Source organism: Dermacentor variabilis, chromosome 3 (genome assembly GCF_050947875.1).
Source record: "Dermacentor variabilis isolate Ectoservices chromosome 3, ASM5094787v1, whole genome shotgun sequence".
NCBI classification, from domain to species: domain Eukaryota; kingdom Metazoa; phylum Arthropoda; class Arachnida; order Ixodida; family Ixodidae; genus Dermacentor; species Dermacentor variabilis.
Genome location: NC_134570.1, coordinates 52,738,584 through 52,765,867, shown reverse-complemented (window position 1 = coordinate 52,765,867; position 27,284 = coordinate 52,738,584). Strand labels below are relative to the sequence as shown.

Genomic DNA, 27,284 nt, shown 5'->3' with positions numbered 1-27,284 from the left:
CATCTGAATTTCTGCACCTCAAACAATAATTTTGTCAATTCTAATGAGTATTGTTAAAAACGGCATGCGTAGTAAGTTGTGTGTTTAATCTCGTAGGCCATGCTTTTGTGTCCTACAGGCTCAAGAAGCGATTATAGCCAGCTGAAACCGATCACGCTTCAATCCGAGCATAGTTGCATCCAAATCCAAACGTAGATTTTGCTAGAATCCGCGCAACATGGCTGGCGAAGTGATCGTTGACGCGCTGCCTTACATTGATCAAGGCTATGACGAGCCCGGAATTCGTGAAGCCGTAAGTTTTTGGTTAATAGTGCCACTTTAATTTGTGTGCCCATTGCGCCGAAACATTTCACGCATATGCGCCGCGTGTATACGCATCTCAGCGGCGGGTGTCATCTCACTACCGAGCGGAGATGTTTACACTGTATCCAACGTTCACCATTTCAGGTCATGACGATGGTTGAGGAAGAGACAAGGCGATACAGACCTACAAAAAATTACCTAGAACATTTGCCGCAGCTGTCACTGCATCAGTTCGAGGTAATAACGATGTGTTTGAGCGTTGGAATCTACGTCGTCGTTGTCATTACACATGACAATACGATGGGCGCGTTTGAGCAGATGCTTGCTGTTCGCCCTGTACGGCTAATTTTTACTGTGTTCCGTTTGCAGACTGAAATTATGAAGACGGAGTTTGAGCGTCTTCAGTCAAGATTGCCTATGGAGATGATGAGCATGAAACGGTGAGTCGAGCCTTGTTTGCATTGGAGCACGGTGTATTCTGCCGGCAGAATCGCGTGGAAGGAATTTTGCAGGCAGTGCATCCTTGTGGGCTAGCCGCGGTCACGCTACGAATGCCGGCACAGTCGACAGAAGGAAAATTTGCCGGTGCGTGCTGAGTACACACGAGTTGTGCGTTCTGTGGTTCGTGGTGTCCCGTTTCTGCCACAGGCGTTCAGTTTAACGCCAACAGAATATGCGAAATCGGTGACTAGCACCAGTATAAACTGCCTCGGAAGTGCGATGCGCAAGTGTAGCTTTATTTTGCACGAGCCGAGGTTCCGCTCCTTAACCCAGCCTGTATTCATTTTGTAACAGTTCTCTTTATAGTCACATTGTATTTGTAATATTCTTTTTTTCACATACTTTTGTTGTTTTATTTTTTTGTAATTTTATGTCTACACTTTCTCAAGTGCTGATATAGTACCACATATTTATTGTAGTATTAATAGCAGGAGGTCCAATACTCTGAGATATCTTTCTGTAAGCTACTCTACAATATTGTGCAGTACCTATAAAAGACTAGTAAAACATTACCAGAACCACTACTACTTTTCACCATATTGGAGTTCCTTCATTTGAATCTTTTGTTACCACACCTATTTGAATCCGTCACCAGTGACTGATGATTTCGACTGCCAATTTCACCACATTTGAAACTGTTTTTCAAACACATAACACTGTCCACTAGATAACCCAGAAAACCCATGGTAAAAAGGGCTTTTGATACCCCTTTCGATTCTATTTTGGAGAGGAAACTGGTTTCTAACCCAACTTTTGGTAAGCTTGGCATACACAGTCTGGCAAAAATGTGTCGCAGTTTGCCCTTTTCCACTTCTGAAAAAGAAAACAAAGTGCAGTCGTGAATATGCTGCATCGACATTGGTTTGTTGTCAAGGAGCAAGCAGTAAATAGTGAGTGGACATTACATTGCTAGATGTACAATCTTCTGGTGTGAGAGGTGTAGCTAGGAGTGTGCACACAGGGCATGTGCACCGTCTCCCCCCCCTTGCTTGATTTCTATGTACTTCCAGGATACCTGGCACAAAATTCTGTGCAACAACACCCAGCTGCTCTCACCCCTGCTCAAGCGAAAATCTTTGTTCATTATTCGTTAAAGGCTTCTTTCTTGCACATTACATATTTGCAAACACCAATTAGCTTTCTACAATTTATAATGCTATAGTGTTGCCCTTAGTGGCAAAAAAAGTTCTTCTTCGACCCCCAAAATATAGTAATTTTCCTGTAATGGCATCTTTCATCAGCATTATTAATCAGTGCATATTCAAATTGCTGTCTAGGAGTCTGTTCTTATGGGTTGCTTTTATATTTTCTCACCATCGGCTAGATACGAGCTTCCACAGCCACCTGCGGGAAAAACGACAGACGTTGCATCATGGGCCGAGTGCGTCGACAACTCATCGGCGCAGTTGGAACACCAAGCCACCCGTATCGCCAACTTGGAGCTAATGGCCCGATACGGCTCCGAGTCCTGGAAGGCCTACAATGCAGCTCTTGTTCGCATACTCCACCAGCTCCAGCGGCAACTGCAAGAATTGCGGTGAGCTTAATAGCCAAGCATGGTGCAGACGAGTTCCATTCGGATGCCAGCCATAAAAGGCTCTCGCCCTGTTTGCTGGTTGCTGGCACGTTTAGACAGCCAGTATTGTTTTTCAAATATAGTAACACATTTGTGGACAAATCGACGCATGACTTCGTGTCAACTTTGCAATGTCCTCGTAGGCTTTACATATTGTTTGCTTAATTAAAAGGTGCACGAAATATGAGACAGACAGTACTACAGTTGATAACGTCACAGCCCTTAGTAGTGCTGAATATGCTCTGAGTTCCACAAGTTTCTTTTATGAGCTCCAGATGCACGCTTCATGTGTACCGATAAACATACAATGCACATTCCAAACATTGAACATGTACATTGAGGCTTCATATTTATCAATCACTGTGGCTTACAGCCTTTCGTTCATTATTGGGATGAAGTTCTATGTGACAGATTCATCCCTGTCGTTTACCTTACGCTACAACACACAGAAACTTCAAGGCAGCACTGAAATACAAGGTGTTGCACTGGACTATATTTCTGTCTATTTGGAAGAGGTGTAAAACCCTTACTGATAAGTAGGTTTTATTGCATGTTCCATGCTAAAGCACGACAGTGCCCCTCATAGTTGCAGTGTCACACCGCTATAGCTAATGTTGTCACTGCAAACTTCACAATTACAGCTATTCCAGATTAACAAAAACATGATGTCTGTCGGTATGGTGTGCAGTGGACTCACAGCTGTGCACGCACTTGTGTAGTGTTACCGACCGCGGTAGCCCAGTGGCTGTGGTGCTGAGCTCGAACTCGCAAGTTCGATCCCGGCCGCAGCGACTGCATGAAATTTAAATGTTTTTGATAACAGAACTGAGGCCTGTACGAGCTGTGCATGCTCCAGGCAGAGATGACTTCTTCAAATACCGTATCTACTCGCATAATGATCGCACTTTTTTGTCAAAAAAATTGCCGCCAATTCAGGAGTGCAGTCATTGCGCGGGTTAAATTTCCTGCGAAAGGAAACAATTTTTTTTTCATCCCACATTTGCTGTGGGATGACAACAGGTCACCAAACAGGCGGCTGCCGCTGTAACAGTACGGGACGCCAAAACAAAAATGGCGGCCGGCGGAGCAAGCCGAACATGTTGAAGACGATTTTTTTCTTTTTGTGAGTACATTACACACATTCAAACAGTTTGTTCCATGTCAGTAATGAATAATATCGTTAATATCGGCGAGTTTGTGGCAATAACGCAGCCATGTCCAATTTGAGGGGACAGAAACAGAGATGGGCGTGCTTAGCTGCCAGTGACATAGAAACACATGGTGGGTATGCTGCGGAAACTGCGGCATTTATCTTTACTGCTGTCCTAATACGGCACGTTCCCGCTAATTGTGGGCGAATATCTTAGCTGTGTTATAAGCGTCGGCGTATGAATAGGGTACACGTCTAACGTATCGGTGTAAACGTGGCTAATATCTTTGCCGCTCGCGATTTGTTGCGTGCCCACGAGTGCAGACGAGAAGAATCGAAAGGTGCCTTTTTTGTTGTTGTTGACCACGACCATTATAACGCCTACAAATAATAAAGCTGAGGCAAGTTTGGTTGTGGCTTTCTTTTTTTCATTGAAGTGTGGAAAGTGATGAAAGGAATAAAATGGGGCATCCGCTTGAGAATATTTGGTGCGTGCAGACCGCTTGGTATGTCTTGAAGAGTCGTTCGCATAGCATTCAACAGTTGGTAAGCACAATCATCATTAGCTAGGCTTGGCACACGACATATCGCTGCGGCAAGTTCGGGATGTGATCATTACACGGGGAAACGAAAATCGAATTTTGATGACAAAATTCGGGGATGCGATCATTATGCCAGTGCAATCATTGTGCAAGTAAATACAGTAAATGTGCAATCTCACTCCTATTCATTGTCATGTGTGTAACCACATTTGTGGATTCTACTTCTTGCAAATGCAGGCAATTCCTGTCGCTGAATTTAGTTTTAATGAGAATTTGCATTTCTTCAGTACAACATTTCAGAATAATAAATCATTCTCGGCTCTCCCATGCGATTTCTTGTACTGAGATTTCACTGTGTTTGGTAGCATTCGTAGCATTCGGACATTGCCTGCCTCTTTGAAACTGCTTTGATACACACATAGTTTTGGCTACATGCCTGAGAGGACACACATTCAACCAACATGCTTGCATAGCAGTGCCACAGATTGCCACTGTTAAAGTCTGCAAGCTGGCTGATAATTCAGAATACGATAATACAGGTGGCCTTGGTTGTACGTATTGACAGCTTCTCAGCGCTGCCACTTACCCCATAGACGTAATGCAGTGGCACAACTGAAATTTCGGACACATTACAGTGGACTGCTAGATACTAGTCAAACTCTGCCTTCACGACCATTTGCTGATTTGGCCACAGAGTTGAGCAGAAAGATAGATGTTCTTGTTACGATACATCACTGGCGTCACCTGAAAACCAAAAGTAGCAAAGCCTAGTCATTCCAGCAGTCGCCCATAATGCCCAAACCATGAGAGGAGCAAAGCCACTAAGTTGCAAAAACTACATTTGTGGTTTGTTGTGTGTGTTGCTCACATTCTGCATTTGTTCCTTTGTGTGAAATAGCAGCACAGTCTTGGGCAACTCTGATGGCTATTACAAATTTCGTCACTCAGAATCATCGAGCAACTGCAAATGGTGCCAATTCCACCTTTAATGTTTGTGCCCACAATGTTGGTGTTAAGTGACTAAAGTGCTGCAGAAAGACGGTTGTGATGAAGCCTGTGATCATTTAGCTCATGAAGCATGGTCGACCTCTGTTAACCCTATGAGGGTCGATTATTTTCGCCGTATGCGACCGCCCAGGTTCTATTTTTTTTATTGCAGATTCCAATTCTTTTTAGGGACTTATTTCGAAACACATTTACCGTAATTTTTTTTAGGGTGACCGTAAAATAAGCAAAAAATCTTTTGCGTTGTTATATATGCACTCTTCATTCATGAATAACAACTATAAAAAAGGAAATAAACTTATCAGAATTAAAATTTGATACATTTTCATGCACATAGTTCAAGGCCTTGAAAATCTACACACGACAATATTTCGCAAGTCTCAAATGTTCCTGCTCTTACACTAATACATACGTCCATAGCGTAATCGAACTGCGTAGGTACGCGCGCTCAAGAAAACTGTGTGGTTGTGTACCCGTCAAAAAAGTGAAACGTGTGACCAACTTCCGCTAATCTTCATCTTATCGCCAACCAGCTAGGGCAATTAGTTTTCGTGAGTCTCAAAAAAAAGAAAAGAAATGGAAACGCATGCACCGCGGCATCCTTCCTATGCACACCCCTATGAGCACTAAATGAGCGAGAAACAGGCAGTCGCCCTTTGAGCGATTAGTAATGAGATAGCCATCAGTTTTGCAAGCACAAAAAGCTGAAACTGCCCGCGAAACAAAATCCAAACAGCCGCCCGCCCGCGCGTGCGCCAATGCTGGAGCGGTAGTATATAGGCATGCGGGAGGAAACTAGCGCTAAAACAAACCATGCAACGAAAACTGAGAGAGGGAGGTGCATGAAAAAAATTCCCTGTATCCCCACGTAGTGGCAGCACATGACAGAAAAGAAAAAGTTAGGAAATGGGCGCGCTTTTTAAACGTACAGATGGCGCCGTAAATATATGGCATCGACCATTTTTGGACTTGTTCGTGACGACGTATATTTACGTCATTGATGGCTAAAGGGTTAAAGGATGAAATTTTTGTGCATATGTTGACCACACTTTCGTCTATCTGTGACAACAGCTTGACAATAGTCAAAATATAGACGGACCGGGGCCCATACAATATATATGCACGTGCAGGAACGCGTTGACAAGCTTTTTTTCACCACCTGCGGGATGAAGTCACTTAATTTCTAGCGAATCTGGTATCTTGGACACCCATTTATTAGAACATTTAGTTCATCCTCACTGAATCTGATCTGTCAGTTGGGGACTGTACAGGGTGAGGGAATGAAAAGCTTATGGTAGGACTGCATAGTTGCCTTGCACTGTCACCTTGAGTGCATCTGGTAAAGGCCATCACCAGAGGTTTTTCACCTTTCTTTTAGCCACAGCCTAGGAGTATCTGACAGGCAAAAGATCATTCTATTTATCTTACCTGCCGCAGTAGCCCAGTGGCTATAGCACTGTACTGCTGATCACAAGGTTGCAAGTTTGATCACGGCCGCATTTTGATGAAGGCGAGATGCAAAAATGCTCTTTAGATTTAAGTGAAATTTAAGTGAACGTTAAAGGGACACTAAAGGCAAATGCTAAGTTGATGTGTACTGTTAAAATACCATTCCAGAAACCTCACAGCGCTTGTATCTTGTCAAGAAAAGACAAAAACTTAATTTACGAAAAGTTTCTTCTCAAGAGTCGGCATACCTATAGCACAGTTCAAATCACCTGCCTGCCTTTGAGCGAGGAGTGGTGACTTTTCATGCGCCATTGCCACCCTTTAATGCCATTGGTGAGTAAAATGGCGCCCAAAAGAGGGTGCTATGGTTTTCTGTGCAAGGTGCAAACGCACGGCCATGAAGAAACTGAGCCAAGACAGAGCATTGGATTCACCGCTGCAGCTGCTCTTGGTCAAGTGGCGTGGACCTTTCGGGAATCCCATAGCATGAACAGAATGTGGTATTCTCTACTACTTGCAGCTTGTGTGTGTTTCGCGAGCCAAGAAAACCAGTGCAGAGCTATGCGATAACAGAAATATTGAAACGTGAAAGTGCAGCTGGTGCAGAGTGAAGAAAACGAAACCTCTCGACCACCCGCATGATTGTCAAGGCTAATGTCAAGGAATTCTTTTTTCAAAAATTAAATAGACTGGGCAAGTAGCATTTTGTTTTGTCTTATAATTCAATATAATGATCAGTGTCTTCGTCATCAGGCTAGTACTTGAATCACCCGGGGGCATCTAATCGTGTCCTGCATTTACCTCAGTACTTCGATTACTAAAGCTCTGTTTGCGCTAATATTGACGCCTTAGATGTTCTCGATCACTACTCTGTCACTTTAGCTTGCCTTTAGTGTCACTTTAAAGAATCCCGGGTGGTCAAATTAATCGGGAATCTCCCATCACGGTGTGCCTCATAACCAGGTCATGGTTCTGGCATGTAAAACCCCAGAGTTGAATTGAATTGATTTGGTTTATCTCTGACACATGATGTCGTGGCAGCCAAATGGTACCTACCTTTCTGCAGTACAGCTTGTTGTAAATGACCACGGGTCTTGAATTGCAAGTGATTGTAAATCTTTCCCAGTGTGCCGTGTGTTCATGGCATGTGTGTTCATGGCACTCCAAGTACGAACCACTGTTAAAGTCTGGGAATATTAATTCTGTAATCTTCCCGCTACATCTTACGTTGTGGTGTACATAGTTATTACTGTGAGTCAGAAATACTATGAAATCCCAATATATCGAATCTCATCAGACCGCCAAAAATATTTCGTTATTTTGAAACCATGTTTTATTGAACACAAAGTTCGTGTTAGAAACTGAATTCAACAGGAGCAATTGCCTACATCTGAAAGCAGTACATACGCGAGTGCATTTGTGCTGGTGGACGACTCCACAAGATAGGAGTCGGAGCGAACATTTATGTGGAGTCACCTCCGCCTTATGGATGCGCAGCTCTTGAACACCACGGATCTGTTCGCAGTGCATGAGTGTGTGCCCAACCTTACGTCCACACACTCTACCAACAGTCACCAGCAGTGAGATTACGTGCCACAATTGCATGCATGTTCTGTATGTGGTAGGATGAAGCACGACGCTGCACGGCAACAGCGATCACGATGCCGTGATTTTTGAGCGCATGCCAGCTATCACACATCAACAATACGGTGGTGTGTTTCTTCAGAGTGTAGCTAACATGCCTTGAGCCATCGCTTCCGCTGCGCCTAAACTCGCTGATAACGTCGATGGCTATCAGGAAAATGCACAGCGAGCACTTGCAGCATCCACACATCAGGGACTTGCACATACCGTATGTTCTTGTGTAATAGCCGCACACCTTGAGCCATCACTCCCTCTATGCCTAAACTCACTGATAACGTCGATGGCTATCAGGAAAATGCGCAGCGAGCACTTGCAGCATCCACACATCAGGGACTTGCACATACCGTATGTACTTGTGTAATGGCCGCACGCCTTGAGCCATCACTCCCGCTATGCCTAAGCTCACATATAACGTTGATGGCTATCAGGAAAATGCTCAGCGAGCACTTGCAGCATCCACACATCAGGGGCTTGCACATACCGTATGTACTTGTGTAATGGCCGCACCCAGAAATTTGTAAAAAAAAATCCCCCCGAAAGATATATTTAAAAATTACCTGTGTATAAGCCGCACCTTTGATATTTTAGAAGGTTGCCGTCGTTATCTGTTGTGTGGTGGTGAGAATTCCGAAACTTCTTTTTTAATCGGTCGCAAAACAAGGCAGCCATGCCGAGTTTTTGGTGCCTCCAGGTAGCAAAAGCACAGCCTCCGAGAATTAGCGACTGCCTCTGAGACGCTGCTGTTGCTGGTCTGTGGGGTGTCACCATTTACACCAGCCAGCAGGTGATGTACTGCAGGAATAGCCAAAGCCAGTACAAGTGAGTACTGTAGTTCAATAAAGACAAGTACCGCCGAAAATATTTACGGAAAGAAAATGTTGCCTTTTTCTCCTTGTAATGTCCACACCCCTGATTTTCACCCCAAATCTTGGACAATACCTGCAGCCATTGCACAAACGTATACGCTAATGCACCTCTGCGCATTGTCGCGAAACATTGCCGCAACCCAGAAGCTTCCATGAATTTTATCATTTTTCTTGCATTATTCACCAACTTGCTGATCAATCTCTGCGGTTCAAGCACATGTGCCTTTCGCCTGCTTTCCTTTTTTTCTTTTTTGCAATCCTTCAAGATTGTCCCAATAATGAGTAATGCAGTGGGTGTGATCACGGTTCCAGTGAGCATTGCAATTTGCAGAGCAATGCTGACAGTGCTTGTTTGTGTAATTTCAAGTAATTCTGTAGGGAACTAGGAAGAAACTAGAAATTGGCATGAATCAGATGTATGCGTTAAGAGACAAAGCCGGCAATATCATTACTAATATGGATGAGATAGTTCAAGTGGCTGAAGAGTTCTATAGAGATTTATACAGTACCAGTGGCACCCATGACGATAATGGAAGAGAGAATAGTCTAGAGGAATTCGAAATCCCACAGGTAACACCGGAAGAAGTAAAGAAAGCCTTGGGAGCTATGCAAAGGGGGAAGGCAGCTGGGGAGGATCAGGTAACAGCAGATTTGTTGAAGGATAGTGGGCAGATTGTTCTAGAGAAACTGAACACCCTGTATACGTAGTGCCTCATGACCTCGAGCATACCGGAATCTTGGAAGAACGCTAACATAATCCTAATCCATAAGAAAGGGGACGCCAAAGACATGAAAAAATAGACCGATCAGCTTACTGTCAGTCGCCTACAAACTATTTACTAAGGTAATCGCAAATAGAATCAGGAACGCCTTAGACTTCCGTCAACCAAAAAAGCAGGCAGGATTCCGTAAAGGCTACTCAACAATAGACCATATTCACACTCTCAATCAGGTGATAGAGAAATGTGCGGAATACAACCAACCCTTATATATAGCTTTCATTGATTACGAGAAAGCGTTTGATTCTGTCGAAACCTCAGCAGTCATGAGGCATTACGTAATCAGGGTGTAGACGAGCCGTATGTAAAAATACTGAAAGATATCTATAGCGGCTCCACAGCCACCGTAGTCCTCCATAAATAAAGCAACAAAATCCCAATAAAGAAAGGCATCAGGCAGAGAGATATGATCTCTCCAATCCTATTCACAGCGTGTTTACAGGAGGTATTCAGAGACCTGGATTGGGAGGAATTGGAGATAAAAGTTAATGGAGAATACCCTAGTAACTTGCGGTTCGCTGATGATATTGCCTTGCTTAGTAACTCAGGGTACCAATTGCAATGCATGCTCACTGACCTGGAGAGTCAAAGCAGAAGAGTGGGTCTAAAAATTAATCTGCAGAAAACTAAAGTAATGTTTAACAGTCTCGGAAGAGAACAGCAGTTTACAATAGGTAGCGAGGCACTGGTAGTGGTAAGGGAATACATCTACTTAGGGCAGGTAGTGACGGCGGATCCAGATCATGAGCCGGAAATAATCAGAAGAATAAGAATGGGCTGGGGTGCATTTGGCAGGCATTCTCAGATCATGAACAGCAGGTTGCCATTATCCCTCAAGAGAGCTGTGTCTTACCAGTACTCACCTACGGGGCAGAATCCTGGAGGCTTATGAAAAGGGTTCTACTTAAATTGAGGACGACGCAATGAGCTATGGAAAGAAGAATGATGGGTGTGACGTTAAGGGATAAGAAAAGAGCAGATTGGGTGAGGGAACAAACGCAAGTTAAGGACATCTTGGTTGAAATCAAGAAAAAGAAATGGGCATGGGCAGGACATGTAATGAGGAGGGAAGATAACCGATGGCCGTTAAGGGTCACGGACTGGATTCCAAGGGAAGGGAAGCGTAGCAGGGGGCAGCAGAAAGTTAGGTGGGCGGATGAGATTAAGAAGTTTGCAGGGACGACATGGCCACAATTAGTACATGACCGGGGTTGTTGGAGAAGTATGGGAGAGGCCTTTGCCCTGCAGTGGGCGTAACCAGGCTGATGATGATGGTGATGAAGTAATTCTGTGGGCCACCATTACTGTGGGCCATGGCCATAGGGCTGGCGTGGATTTGTAACTGCCGCTGTCCAGGAATATCTGCTGCTGATAGTGGCACGTCTACTTTTTCACAGCATCATTATTTTGAGACGCTACTAATATCACGAAGGCATAAAATTTTGGTCTTAATTTTGAAATGTTTCATGTTTTGAAATTGATAGTACTGAAATATCTTTACATTAACACAGTAAGCTTTTGGTTGAGGGTTTTAGAAAACTTTTCGTAATCTGAAAAAAAAAAGTTGTTGATCTGAGGTTCGTAGTAAGAAGATTGCTCTGTATCTCTAGTGGATCTCAGTGAAGTTCAGTTCCCTCACATGGCGCTCTTGGTGCAATTTTCCTGTTGACTTACCTGTCGAATACTCTAGACTGAGTGGTCTCTGAACTGTTAAGGCCAGACTACTTACCACGACATTCGCAAGATCGCATAAACGATGAATATTGACTACCAAGCACTTGGTGTAATTGTGTATCATTTATGTGTCTGTGCAAAGCCTACAGATGTACCTCTGGCATCCATGGATATTATTTCAAGTGTTATTTCTTGTCATCATTGCAGTTTCTTGTGTTTTAGTTATGCATTAACTAGTGCAAGAATTTGCATGTTTTTGATCTGTTTTTTTTTTATTACTTGAAACCAAGTGGAAAGGAGTAGCAATTACTAGCTCATGGTGGCACATACCCCTGTGTTTACTTTCATATCAGTAAAAAAACTGGAGTGCATTAGGTAACCGCACTAACGACGACGAACGAAGAAGGAAACACACAGGACAAGCGTGGAACCTTCTTTGTCCGTTGTTGTTTGTGCGGTTACCTAATGCACTCCAGTTTTTTACTCTCCCTGTTAAACAGTAAAAAACCCACAAAAACAACAGCAACTTTGCAGCACATGAACTTTATACATAAGAACCCGTGTAATGCAGTAATTCTGTGGTCGGGATTGCATAGCTTTCTGCATTTAGATTTATAATGGGCATTTTCATGCCATTGTTATTTTGCTTTCATAATTTTCATCCTTTCTTCAGCATGGGGTAGCAGCTTGTCTTGGTCACGCTGCACATTCTGATAGCTATTTTTTTTCTTGGATGTCATGCAGCAAGGAGATCCAGGAGGTGAACTGGCAGCGGAAGACAACTCAAACAGAGGCGGGTGAGAAGCTGAAGCATCTGGAAGCAAGGTAAGAAAAGGAGTGTACAAGCCAAAGGAATGATGAAATGCTAGAACAGTTCTGTACCTTTTAGAGGCAACGTATGCTGCTTGTAACTTGAGCCTCGTTACAACAAAGCCACGTCCAACTCAAAGATACCTTTGGTATACGGTCGTCGACCAATCATTCGGACAGCTTCATGGCCTAACCATTTGACCCATATGTGTAACATACAAGAATGGTAGAGATTTGGGACCCCTTACCAGCGTGCCATTCTATAATTTGAACTCTGCCTGCACAACTGCTTGCTACTAAAATGAGGAAAAGCTGTGTTCTTGTTTTGATACATTACCGGCCCCTCCTCAAAACCAAAAGGAGCAAAGCCTACTTGATCAATAGCCGCTGACCACACCCAGACCATGGGACAAACCCAAGTCTAAGTCAAGTAGCTAAGTTGTAAAGGCCGCGTTTGCAATTAGTTAGCCATGCGTGTTCTGCGTGTCCAGCATTTGTTTGAGTTAAACAGAGACACTGGCCAACACAGCCTCGTATGACTGTTGTCTGCTCAGAATCGTCAAGCAGCTTCGAATGGTGCCGGCTCCACCCTCGATGTTGGCACCTCCGAGCACAGCAATAAAGTGAAGGGAGTGCCAAGCAGCAACTGTTGTGAAAAAGGGGTGTGATCATTTGGCTGTCAGAGCGCTGTCAACCTCCATTCAAGTTGATATGCGATGGAGATTTGATGCATGCATTGACCATACCTCCGTTTATCTGTAGTGACAGCATCAGAGTGGTCTAAGTACAGACTACAGGTCGTATGCAAGCATATGTGCATGTAGCAGTGCGCCAACAAGATTATCTGTTTGCTTGTGGGATAAAGCCAGTTATTTTTTTGCTAAATCTATTATTTCGTACCCTTAATTATTCGGACACTTACGCGGTTCCTGCAGAGTCCAAATTATTGGTCAGCAACCATTTTTGATATTTGTTACATGCTGATATCACTGTGAAAGTACACCATATTTACTTTTTTGTACTTTTGAGCCTGACGGGTCTGATGAAATTGATCGAATTATGCGGTGGGTCAAATTAAACAAGATGCAGAAATAATGCCGAAACACACCACTGATTCATTTGGCAGTATTTGCCCCAAGTCTGACATGCCCCTGAATCAAACACGCACCAACTTTCTGTGTGTCTGAAATAGTGAACCAGTGTAGAGATGTTAAAGCTCCTAAACAAAGTAGATATCTAATGAGCACGCAATTTCTTAGCAAGAAAAAGTGTCAAGGGTTCATTATGTTTTGCTTAAAGGGAAGCTGAAAAGTCTGTCAATTCAATAAGACGCTCATATACGGATGCGGGAACCTTATAAACCATGCAGGTAAAATTTTGGGGTGGATTTTTCACGTAGGAGCGACGTAATCGTCGGCTAAAATTGCGCTGTCGATTCGCCTCCGTCGAACGCCGCGCCCTGCTGCTGATGCTGACAATGCAAGCGAAGACCCGAAACTGCGGCGTAGTGACGTCAACACTGGCGTCCCGTTCCTTCGCAGTCTCCGCTACTGTGCCTGACCTTTCTTCGTTTCTGCGCGCATGCCGTCATAAGCTGCTTCGCTCAACCCTGCATTACTTTGTTTGTGTCTAACTTGCGCACCATCAATTGAAATGGTGGGCCAAAAATGCCGACCTTCTGTGCAGCCTATGATTGCACAAAAAGCAGCGGCCGCGACAATTTTGTCTTCCATTACTTCCTACAAGACAGGAAGCTTTCAGCTAAGTGGGCGGCTGCTGTGAAGCAAAAGAACTTCAAGCGCTCAAGAACAACATTGCTGTGCTCTAACCACTTCTGTTACGATGATTACTACCAGAGTTTATCAATAATGCGTGTTTGGGTTCTCCTTCATGTTAGCATACTGCACAGAAAGTGCATGTTTATCTCCCGCCCTTGACACAGATTTCGTCGCCAAGTGCCACGAATTTTCTATTCGCACGTGTGTTGTGAAACAGCCTGCATGCAGCTACCATAACGCAGTGCAAGTGTAAAGTTTGCATGTGTTGGAAAGCCTGCTTACGCCAGGACGTTGCGCTCCCCCTTCTCTCGCACACATAGAGAAACCAACCATCTCACGTAGCCGACGGAATTCGCCGGTTACGAGTAGCGTGCGGATGGCACACTGATGAAGGTTCTATACTACACATGCTACAACAGCCGGTAAACTTTTCCCGCGTTTAAACCGTCTGTGTAGATTGCTGACAGCTTTGGGGCAGCGCACAAATGCCAAAGATCGCATCGACGCTTACGTTCTACAAGGAGGCATACAGGAACATAACACTACAGTTGTTCGCCCAGAAACGAACTCACTGGATCGCTGAGTGCAGCTTACAAAAAAACATACTCACCAAAGATCATTTACAACATGAGGAGATGCTAACACTTCGCCTTTGTTCGCATCGAAAGCACTGCTTGCACCACCATTTTTTGCTTCTTGGAGAGGTCAGCTCTTTGCAATTGGCTGGTACATGTGGGCAGTAAAGTATAAACCCCATACAAGCGATCTTGCACACGACAGCAATAAACGAGGCGATAGAGATGGCTGTCGCGTTCACTTGTCGCCTACATGCCGAACTCCACGCGAGCGATGGCCTTGAGCGACGACTTCCCGGTAGGCGGGCAGCAATATACGCGCTGAAACTAGCGTGACACATGCTTTATTGATTCAAGTGGATATATTTTACTGTAAAAAAGAGCATAAAATATTTCTGAAGGTCTTGCACTAGGTTCTTATTTTTGCATGTGTAAAATTCAATAGTTTGCTCGTTCCGTGCAACAATCAGTAGTATTTGAGTTATGTACATCCAGTTCCGGCTTCGTGCTGTTGGCTAGTTGCTCATAGCACTTCCGGGCGACGAGTTCTAGATTTCTAGAAACGAGCGATCGAGTGGCAACACCGAGTGATGTGTTCAAGCGACGGCCCGTTTTGTCACACGAAGCCGTCGCCGTCGCACGTAAAATCGCTCTCGTGGGGTTTGGGCGTAACGCCGAACTCCTCAGAGAAACGCAAGCTCTCGAAATTTTCCATTACCGTCTCAGCAAAACAGCACCAAATTACCTTGCACCGTGCTTCATGTGTAGCGGCAGCGGTTGGTCCGGACGAACGCCATTTTTGACGTCACGAGGCGCCTGACCAACCACAGGCGGAAATGAGGTGCGCAAGCTGCCCTGAGTCTGCTGCTGCACTTTTCGTCGAAATAAAGTCTGTTTGCGCTTTCTTTCGCTCAATTTCGATGTGATATTCGAATTCGGAGGGTTGAAAATCGTGACGTGCGGCTCTTCACTCATTTTTTCTGGAAAACCTTTCATCTTCCCTTTAATGGTGGCCGGTTTCTTAAAGTCAGCTTAGCTGCAATACATTCACGGTATGGTAAAGCCTACGAACATGGTGAATGCGGTTTTGGTTTCCTATCGGATTGCACCGCAGAGGCAATTTTCAACCCAGTTTTCTCTGGAAAAAGAAACGCTGCACATTAGAATAGGGTAAATGCCATAATCAGGCATTGTGAGTGACTGTTACTGCTTGAACATCTTGTGGCAGGCTGAAAATGACCGTTTTCAATGGGAGGTGACATGGGTGCAACATGCCCACCGTCCCCTAAGCTTCACCGAGACAGACGCAGCCATTAAAGGAGTTGCTATTGGGGGTCATCATAGGGGTCAGGCTCATGCATGCTGACTGGTCAAGTTTGAATTATCCGACGGAGGCCAATTTTAGGATCGAAATGACGGACATTTGGGCCCTTGGAAATGCATGGGCATTGGCAGGGCCTTTTGTTCGGATCGAATTAACCGCAGTCAAATTAATGAGTCTACTGCACTTCGATAATTCGTTATTTCCCTAATTGTTGTGTGTCAGTGTTTGACTGTGTTAGAATTGAAGCAGCATACATAAGATGTTGGGTGGAGATGCAACTCGTAAGCACAGTGTGCAGGAAATGAGCACTAGAGGGAAAATAAAGCAAGCAGTAAATTCACTACTGATCATCTATCTGAAGAAGATTAAAGGGACACTAAAGGTTACTATTAAGTCAACGTGGACTGTTGAAATACCATCCCAGAAACCTCGAAACGCTTGTTTCGTGCCAAGGAGAGACTTATTTCAAGAGAAAATGCGTTCTGAAGCGCAGTTCAAATCTAGCGCAGTTCAAATCGCCCGCCCTCCGATCGAGGAGTACTGACATCATGGTCTCATAGTGACGTTGCGCCATCGGTGAGTAGAACGGCGTCCGCAGACGGCGCTACGGCTTTTCTGCGCAAAACGCGAACGCGCGGCCAGAAACAGAGCCAAGACAGAGCCGACAGCAGAGCGAAAGCGGGAGTATGGTGGCTAGCGGAAGGAGAAACGAATTACGTCCCACATTACGTCCCATGGCACACGGAGAGTCCGTTTTCGTTAAACTATAGGCTGCGGCGAGCTCGAAGCGTGGTCGGCGTGGTCTATGAGAAGCGACGAGCCTTTTCGCACTCGCAACAGGGCATAAAAATGTGCGAATCGACGCAAAACTCGGCCTAGAAACGTGCTTCGCCACAGCCAGGGCTCAATACGACCCAAGCTGGCACGACCCAGATGTGGTTTCCCGCACCGCCACCAGGCGCCGCTACTATACCTCAAACTCCAGCGCAAGGCGCCCATAAGCTGGTACTTCATTCTATGACGCTAACTTTGACGCTCGTCGCAATGGACCCTGACACCGACAGATTGGCTCGCGATGGTGGGCTCAACTTCAGCGATTTGGGCACCGACGAGCGCGACCTGCTGCTGAGGGCTCGCACTGCCGGCGTCGTTGCGTACTACGACGGCGGCCTCGACAACGGCTCTCCGGAGCGGGAAGGCAACGAGGGCTTCCCACGACATCACATGGACGTGGCATTCTCGCTGCTTGTTCCAAATGAAAGTTTCGCGAGTCAGCAGAACCCTCACAGCACGATGCGATAACGAAACTACTGAAACTCCAAAGCATGCGCGGCGCAGAGTTGAGCGCGCAGAGTCGAGCGAAAACGAAACCTTTCGAACACCCATATTACTGAAGGGTAACGTCAAAATGTTATTTTTTCTTAGAATCGAATAGACGTAGACAAGTAGCATTTTTTTCCGTCTTATAATCGAATGAAATGATATTTTTAATACTAGTAGTTGAGTATTAGTAACACAAATTATGAGGAGTCCTTTCGTCATCGGGCTAGTACCGGAATGTCGCTGGGGGGTCTCAAATCGTGTCATGCATTTACCTCAATTTCTCGGTTACTAAAGCTCTGTTCGCGATTATATTGACGCCTTAGACGTTCTAGAACATTGCTCTACCACTTTAACTTGAGTTTCTGGTAACCTTTAGTGTCCCTTTAACAGTATCAGAGCAGTTTGATGTCACAGAGTTACAGGCTGTGCTACAAGAGATGTAGCAGTAGGCTTGCGCCAAAATGAGAGTGATAACTGATAGTATAGGAATTCTTCCATTGAAATAGTGGTGGTGTCCTTGGCACTTGTCGATATTGCGGAATGCTCATAAAAGACTCGCCCTATGCTTTACCTGCACTATGTGCGGCAGGCGGTGCACATGCAAGGGTCTCGCAATGTTCACGCACATTAATCATGAGGCTATAACAGGTTTGTTGCATAATGCTATACAGAAAGGTCACATGAGGTGCTGTGACTGTGCTGTGATTGACATTGAACCATGGTTTTACGGCTGCAACAGCTTTGTAGAGCAGCGAAACAGGTGTGCAAGCATAACGTGTCTGACGAAGCTGAGCAATGACACTACCTTAAAGAAGAATCCTGTGGCAGTATTCTCAAGCGAAAAAGTTTGATAGTAGTATGATCACCTTCACAAGATTTCACAACTTGATACCGTATGTGTCAAAGTATAAGGCTGAGTGTTTTAGCACTGTGTATACATAGCTTCGAACAGTACCAAGAACGCTGTTGGCTGTATACAGTAAAACCCCATTCATAAGGTTTTTAGGGGACCAGAGAGAAGGAATGTATGGCAAGAGAGAGCGCAACATCCGATAACACTTGTGGCAGCACTACTGATGAGACAAAGAGCTACTCTCACACTAAACCTTATCTGCAGTGTAATAAGAAGTGAACAGACTATTAGAAACAAGCTTAGTAAAATTCGGTACCACCACCTGGCGTTTAGGTTTAACGTTGAACACTTTTGTGCTGTGGTTCTAGCCGTGAATCACACTAAAAGAAGCTTAAACGAGAAGAAAGGGGGTTAACCGAGGGGCCCGATTTTTATTAGTCATATCATAAGAAGCCAACAAACACTGACACCAAGGACAACATAGGGGAAATTACTTGTGCTTAATAAATGAAATAAAGAAACGATAAGTTAGTGGAAATTAAAGTGGGTGAAAAAACAACTTGCAGCAGGTGGGAACCGAACCCACGAAATGCGAAGGTTGTGGGCCAGCTTCCTTTAACGTGGCTTTGTCCACCACCTCTTTCCTTTCGGCTTCATGGGATGTGTTCAGATCAGCAACCAGCGACAATCTGGACACAGCGATGGTGGTGTTTCTGCATTGCACAGCTGGTTTTTCAAGTGACCGCTTTCAGCAGCAATCACAATAGACGTGTTGCTGACCGACAATGCCACTTCATGAGTGCGCTGTTACAGTTATTGGACAGAAAATAACAGAAAGAGAAATATAACGAACAGGAAGCTAATACATGTTATCCTACAAACTAAATGGTGAATGTGCTTCATAGCATAAGAGCCAGGAAAATGCAACAAGCGCAAACTTACCAATGATTTTCTACTATGCATTCACACTTCCAGTATCGAGTCATGCAAAATCTTTTGAAAGTGTTCGTATCCCCCAAAGTTTTGCAGGCGTGCTGTTGGCCACATACTTTGTCTTTCCCGATGCCGAGTCACGCAATATCTTGCAAAAGTGATTGTATTCCTGAAATTGACCACTTGAGGATACCACCACTGGTCAACAACAATTAGGTGCTAGGAAGTTATACCAGTGTCACACGATCACTTTCGATCGCCATCAAGCCCGATCCAGATCGAAATCCTTGACCGCAATTGGCTCCCTTGCGCAGCTTGCACAAGGAAACCAATTGCAACCGAGAAGTTCGACTGGGATTGGGCTTGGTCCTCATCGAAAGCGCGCCATGTGACACCCATATTAGGTGGTGTGTGCCATAGAGCAAAGGCTTGTTATGCTCGGATGACTGCTCTATCTCCATCTGTGTGACGCTGTGTTTAGGGAAAGTAGGTAGCACAACACCTTCTTTTGCAAAGCATTTGCCATGCCCACTTCATGGCAAGTCATGGGGCACGTTTGATGCCGAAATACACTGCACAAGATGCAAGTAAAGGCCAAGTCTCGTAATTAGCTTAAGCTGGCTCTTGACTGCAGAGCACACGCATACTGCTGAATGGCATATGGACATCCTTTCTCTTACCATGTGCCTTGATTGCATGCCATCTTATGCTGTTGTAGAGTATTTTCTATAAGCTAGTGGGACTTGCTTAGATCAGTTGCGCATTTGATCCTGGGTTGCATTAGAATCGGATAAGTACTGCCAAATCATGCAGGGGTGTGTTCCAATAATTTTTCTGCCACCTTATTTAATTCGCCCCTTTGGATAGCTCGAGCAATTTGATCAGTCTTATCAAGGCTAAATGAATGGAAGTTGACTGTAACTGTAAAGTTAATTTCATTGGCCTTCCCATCTAATTGTGTGTTCACACCTGAACATTTAACAATAGGAGAAAAATAAATTGATTGCTGCCGCCCACTTATTGACAGAAAATTAGGCATCTGGGGTGCAACAATTTGAAACTGATTCGAGTGGCAGATTTCTTACACTCAGTAAGCCACTACAGATGACCGAGTGGGTTTGCGAGATGTTGGGTGCATGTTTAGAAACATGAGAGACCCTCAGGCTGTGACCAAGGTTGATTCTGAGCTAACGATGAGTTCTCACTTGATGGCTCAGACTTGCAATAGCATACACAGTGCTCCAAAACTTTAACGCTGGGTCCCAAAGTTATCCACGATGCTGTTTTTCTTGGGATGCTCAGAATGCAGTAAAAGTAGCATTGAAGGTCTGAGCTAGTCAATTCTTTTGGCTTAACTGGAACAGTGCAGAAATGATATGCTTGGAAGAAACAACAACAACAAAAAGCACTGCTGTATGTCCTCAGCAAAACCACTTCGTCCACAGGACATACTGCATCTGAATCATGTCCCAATGTCTATAGACCATTTCGGAGACCAATAGAACATTTCGCGGATGCCAGTTTTAGATATCCTACTGTGGAAGTCCCAAGGACATGAACCTTTTTGACATGCGTGCTAATATTTGTCCTCCAATTAAGGCTGTGTCTTTTAGTTTTCTCATAACAGAATTATGTTTTCTTGCATGCTCAAATTACAATCCAAAGCTATCATGTATGCAGCTTGTGTGCACATCATGCTTTAGATGTTTTCTGATGCAATTTACTTTGAAAACTTATGTTAGTTCAATAACCCACTTGCGCTTGGTGGAAGGCCTAGAAGAATGAGGAGTATGCTGAACTTCCACACACGTGCATGCATGCATAATGGTGTGCACACAGTGTGTGCTGCGACCATAATTGACATTATGGCAAACTGTGCGAAAGGCTGAGGCATATGTCCACAAACTGCACTCAGCATGGGTCCCTATGGTATAGGGGATGTCCGCCAGATGCGGAAAGTGTGACCAAGCAGTCCTGCAAAGGGCGTCCGCAGGACATGTTCGACACATCCCTAGGATGTCCATGTCCTGGTGGTGGATGTCCATAGGACATTGATAGGATGCCGTTGTTGTCACTGGGTTTTTGGTTTCTTTCTTTCATTGTGCATCTGTACTGTTCAAGACAAAGTGCATTAGGAGGACCACTACAACAAAACCTCGTTATAATGAAGTCACATCCGACATAAGAATGTTACATCCAATATTTGCTACAATCCTATATTCGTTGCATGCCGATATCAGTTAAACATTTCAAGTTGAATTTGTTATATCTGATCATTTGTATAGATGGTGGTATGGATTTTTCTCTTGCAGCACTGACTAGTGGAGAAAGCTAAGGCGAAGCCCCAATGCATAACATTGGATAAATTGCATTATCCTTGATATGGCTCAGTGCTTTGTAGTCCTCATTAATGAGGCAGTCTGCAACAGCTGCTAAGAAAATCGGTTGCTTTTTGTGTTCAACATAGCATGGTGCAAAGTATGGAAGAGGCGCGCTCGTCTTTGGAATGAGAAGGGGCAGGGGTGAAGGAGCTGCAACGTCTGTTTGAACTCCTGCCAATCAAGAGAGCTTTGTGCAAAGCGATGTTGAAGCCTCTCCTTGCTTTTTTAATTTTATTTCTTCCTCCATCTTTCAAGTGGAAGTTGATAGCACTTGGTTTTGTCATATTAGCTCAGGAATTTCTGAGAGTACAAGTGAACCACATTGAATGCCTGAGTCAAGGAGTTCGATACGGCAGTGCACTGCTGTTTGTAGTTTGGTCAGAATAGTTATGGAGCAATGCTTGTATGACAATCTGTTATAAAGCACACTTGTGCAAAGGTATGAACAAGTGCGAAAGTGTTGAAATGATCCTGGTTAGCAAAGGATGCCATGCTGTTGCACTTGCCTGATCTTTGATAATACTGTTGGCAGACGAGTTGGTATGGCCGCATACTTGACACGATACAGTAAAACAGAATTAGGCGAAACCTGATTAAACCGAATTATTATTCACTTTATGGGAGAGTCCTAGAACATTGTGAAGCTGCAACAAGAATACATGGCAGGACATGCAGTTACATTGAATGAATATTGTATCTACACCTAAAATACTGAACTAGAAGCTGCATCAAGCTGCTCTGCAAGTTTCAGACTTTATCTTGCGTAAATATCACTACTAAATGAACGGGGTAGTTGGAGAAGTATGGGAGAGGCCTTTGCCCTGCAGTGGGCGTAACCAGGCTGATGATGATGAATATCACTACAACACTTGCCAGAAGGGAACAGGGGAAAAAAGAAGGAAGGAGAAGCAAAATAATTATTTTCTTCAGAAGCATAAACTGTTGTTGGACCACTTGTTGCATCATGTAGTCTCATAGAGTGGAAATATGGGCAGGAAGAAACGAAGCCAACAGGACAGATGCTCAGGAGCTTCTCCATCCTGTCCACTTCGTTTCTTCCTGCCCATATTTATGTTCACTGACACTACATCATTTTTTATATATTTTTCACGATGGCATTCACCATAAGTGGATTTCCAGTGCCACAGCTGTGCACCAAGACGTTTACAACCCATAAGTACCTCGGCAACAAAAATGGGGGGGAGTCCATTAGCCATCATAACACTCGTGGTTCCGTGTGCTCTGGTCAATGATTTTATGACATTGGAACGTCTGTCTTACAGCACAGGCTATCAGCAATCTTAGAAAAACATGTTCCTTTCAAAAAAAAAAAAAAAAACTTCAGAGGAAGCTTTAGGTCAAGAGCCAGCTCCGATTTCCCTATTGAAATACATGTGGAATGCAGAAGTGTCCTCATTACAGCCACTGAACCAACTTCAGTGAAATTGGTTCCTATTAAAGAGAAAAATAAATTCTTCCAACTGTAGGACCCAAATCTTTTCTATTTATGGCCTCAAACTCTTGTACAAATATTGTCTAAAATTGGCAAGTAAAATATAATAAACGAAACTCAAAGTTGATAAATGGTTGTATCTTTATACCAGCTGTTCTTGTTTCTTTAGCTGCACAAAAGTTTGAAAAATTGCCTGTGGCTGATAGCACAATTTTAAACTGTGAGCTAAATTACTCAATGAACTCCAATGCAGTTCCTTCCCTTTGTCCTCATCATTCGCACTACTATGTCAAGTATGCATAAGCTTTTGCGTGCCTAGCTAGTTTAATATATGCTGCCTGGTATAGATGGAAACATAGGCGGAAAGCTTTCATTTTGTCGAGGGGGGGGGGGACAATAACCTTTCCGAACCCCACACACACGTGTGTATATATATATATATATATATATATATATATATATATATATATATATATACACACACTTGACTTGCACTTGAAGAAACTTCGTGTGACCTCGAAGAATTGTTCATTCACTGAAGTGACAGCCTTATATGAGAACTTACAAGGAGTCATTCCACGCAAACTGTCCCAACCGTGCCACTCGAGAAAAATCATTTCTCTCAAATAATTACGAGAAAATAACAGGTATATAAGCATTACTTAAACACTATTTCCCCAAAATATATTGAATGGCCACATGAGCGCCATTTGAATTTCACGAAATGGTGGAAAACCAGGTGCAAAAAAAGAAATTCGCCGATAATCGACCGTTTTGTGCATTACTACAAAATTTGAGGTTTTGCATTGTCTGAACGTTGTTCTTTCATTATAAAACAGATTCACAATATAACTTCATATGTTTTACCCCTTAGCACCAAGGTGAAAATGTGCAGATTCTAACATTTTTTTAAGAAAAAATAACAGTGACAGGAGTAGGAAACCTGGAATTACTTGTATAGAACTGTCACTAAAGCTTGCTATATTATCAAATGTTATTTTCGCCTATGTGATGTTCCCAGTGTTTGAATCCCACCGATGGCAACGGTTGTTGTGGTCGCACTGATGGTACGACCTGTTGGGAACTCGGCGCTGACGCCCGTTGTTGCACCTGGGTCGCAAGCCCCAAGGGTAGCGTTGGCCTGGCGGCCTGGGGTACAACTGGAAGCATCCGAAGGTCCCGGCAAAGCATGAGTCGACTGGTAACAACAAAACAACTTGTTTATTTTAACATCGCAAAGAGTTGGCGGTCAGGTTGACCGAAGTAGAGAGACGGGAGTGCACTTTACTCAACAGAAGAAATCGGAGCCCTCCTTTTGGCGTCCGGGGGCAGCTGTTTTTATACTCTCGCAGTTGAGGGCAAGAAGGAACCCCTCAATAGACGAGCACGTGATTGTACAATGGGATAAGGTGACGCATACTGTCGTAGCGCCGCCGGTCGGGCACAAAGACTGGGAGGAGAAGGTAACTCCTACTGTCGTATCGCCTCCGGTCGGGCACAATGGCTGGGAGGAGAAGGTAACTCCTACTGTTGTAGCGCCTCCGGTCGGGCACAATGGCTGGGAGGAGAAGGTGACTTCTACTGTCGTATCGCCTCCGGTCGGGCACAATGGCTGGGAGGAGAAGGTGACTTCTATTGTCGTATCGCCTCCGGTCGGGCACAATGGCACATACACTCACACACGCACATGAAGACACGTGGCATCGGAACATGCCTGGACGCGCTTGGCGGGGAACGTAGCGGCGACGCCGAACGGGCCAAAATGTCTGCCGCTTTGTTGCAGTCGCGCCGGCTAAACCGCGCGTCGTAGGCGAAACGTAACACCAGGCTCCAAAATAAAAGCCTGAATTTGGCAAAAATGCTATTTTGGCCTATGTTTAGACGTTAGTTGCATACTAAGGTGGTTCATAAAAAAATAAGCAGAAGAGCAAATATTATTCAGAAGAATAACAACTTTCGCTGCAGAAATTTTTTCAAAGTAATTTGCGATTTCATTGAGAAAGAAATTGTTGAATTTGAGTCCCAACATCGCATTACTTTGGTTCGTGCTTCCACTTTCACTTCCAAGACAGGCGATACTGAGACACATATCATTCACCTGCATTTCACATGCCGTTGATAAAAGACTCTGCCAAAGGAGGCACTAAAGTTTATAGGTATTTTTTTCAAGCTCAAAAAAAGAAAAGCATGCAACACATTTTGAAGCGAGGTGAACATACAGCAACATATTCATTCTCTATCATAAGCTATCCATATCTTGAGAAATAATTGATCGGCTACCTCCTTCTCTTCAAAAATATATTAAACCTTGTCCTGTGTATATATATTTAGATATATTGTGTATGTGCATGATGTTCACAGTGGAAATTTAAAACAATGTTGAAGACAGAAAATATGGATGAGGCAGCCGCCCCTGGTACTTCTAATGCGCTTCTTCTCCTATTGTCAGGATTTGCAATAAATGAAGCAAAGCATCAATTAACATCCGTGCACATCCATGCAAACTGTGATGCAGTAAGCTATTAGCCACAACAAAATTTTGAGTGAAAATGTCTGGGCGAGTCAAAAGAAACCTCAAATGATGTGGATGACAAAACTCTGGAAATGACACAATAGGTGTTGGTGGGGGCAGGGCTCGGGCCCCAGAGCCCCCCCCCCACCTTTCCCATAGTTGGCGCCTATGCACGGAAACACCGTATTCTGTCTCAACCGACATTGGCAACTCAGTGGCTATGTTGATATGCTGCCGAGCACGAGCTCATGGGTGATTCTGCATTTGCATTGCGCTCGAGGCGGAATGTGAAAAAATGCTCATGTACCATGCCATGGTTTGCACCCTGAAGAACCTCACGTGGCAGAAATTAACCTACAGCCCTCTGCTGCAGTGTACTTCATAACCCAGTGCGAAGTTTCGGAAGTTGAACCCTGTAATTTAATTTTCGTATATTCTTTTCCCATTTCAGCTGGGTCAGCCTGGTGAGTAAAAACTTCGAAATTGAACGAGCTTGCGTGGAGCTGGAGAAAGAGATAGCTGGCCTGGAGTCTGACTATGACCTAAAGAGGAAAGCACTTCAGAACCAGCAAGCGGTGGAACGGAGCGAGTCTGCAAACACAAGTGATGGCCAGAGCAAAGAGCAGCCAAAGGAGGAGGAGGAGGAGGAGAAGATGGATACAGCTGGACAACCCGAGTCCACTGAAGAGGCCCCACCTGATGTAACAGGGGTTGACTGATTCCGTTTGTTGACTGTATGTTATGATCTCTGTAATAAACAACACCATCGTTCACTTCTGTATGCCGTGTAATGTTGTCTTTGTTGGTATCTTTTTTTCCAGAGTGGGATGAATGTGTTGCGAAGATACTCTCTTTGAGAGTGACCCATGGCTCCTGAAATGCATGTGCTGGTCAGATGCTGGTCATACTTGCCCCCCGTATTCTCAAACTTTCCTCAACTCCACCACTCCACCTAGTTCACCATGGCACTGCCCCTCAACTGAAGAATGTGCTGCGCTTCTCAAGAATTGCAGCGAAGTGTCAGTGAAGCACAGTGACCACTGTCAAGGAGCTCCGCCGCCTTATGCTTTCTTGAGTTGAGGTGGAGGGCAGTTTTAGAATGTGAAGGTCCGAGTATCTTTGGAGCATACTCTGCCGAGTGGATGGTCAGCCCTTTACGGTGACAAAGATCCTGGGTACATGGGCTAATGACTTTTATTAAAAAGCAACGGAGGTGAGAAGACGCAGACACGCTGCATTTGCTACTATGTGAACTCCCTCTCCTTTTGCCTTCCTTTGTTTCAATCCCTTTTCCTTTCCTCGGTGGAAGGTATTCAATCGGACGTCCATCTGGTTAACCTTGCTTGTTTTCCCTGTGTCTCAATGTGTGCAGCATGGCCCAGTGTAAATTATTATACAATAGCTCGATGGTTGAGTTTCCAGCTCCCAACCACATCAGATTGGCAAAGCTCAGCAAGTTTGTAGGAATTTGTGGCACAGAAAAAGTAGGTGTACAAAACATGCACACAATGAGAAGGTTCTGTTCTCGTTATTCTTGTGTCCATGTTTTGTATGCCTACCTTTTCCACAGCATGAATTTCGATGGCAAGTTGCCACAGGAACACGAGTTTGGTCCCCAGTGGATTCAGTGGTCAAACCTATTTTTCTTTGCCATGTCGTGAGAGTCGTGCCGAGGATGAAAAGGTGGCCCGGCAATGATGGCATAACAGCAGGAACAGATGAACTCGGCAAACCCTAGCACCGTACTTTCAGCTGCTGTTGCAGATAGAAATAATGCAAAAGGAAGCAAGGGACAAATAGAGCATTTCACACTCTATTAGAGCACTTCGTGTGAGTGGCACTGTTATATACAA

At 44.4% G+C, this 27,284-nt stretch overlaps 1 protein-coding gene across 1 annotated transcript; it reads left to right on the top strand.

Annotated features, from left to right (window-relative positions):
* The first annotated feature begins 176 nt into the window (after positions 1 to 176).
* Positions 177 to 26,212, top strand: BCAS2 (BCAS2 pre-mRNA processing factor). Its single transcript, XM_075685090.1, has 6 exons — positions 177 to 292; positions 448 to 540; positions 673 to 743; positions 2,129 to 2,341; positions 12,234 to 12,314; positions 25,883 to 26,212. Exons 1-6 carry the CDS (start codon positions 218 to 220, stop codon positions 26,148 to 26,150), a joined length of 801 nt encoding a protein of 266 aa, XP_075541205.1. The 5' UTR covers positions 177 to 217; the 3' UTR covers positions 26,151 to 26,212.
* Positions 26,213 to 27,284: the final 1,072 nt, after the last annotated feature.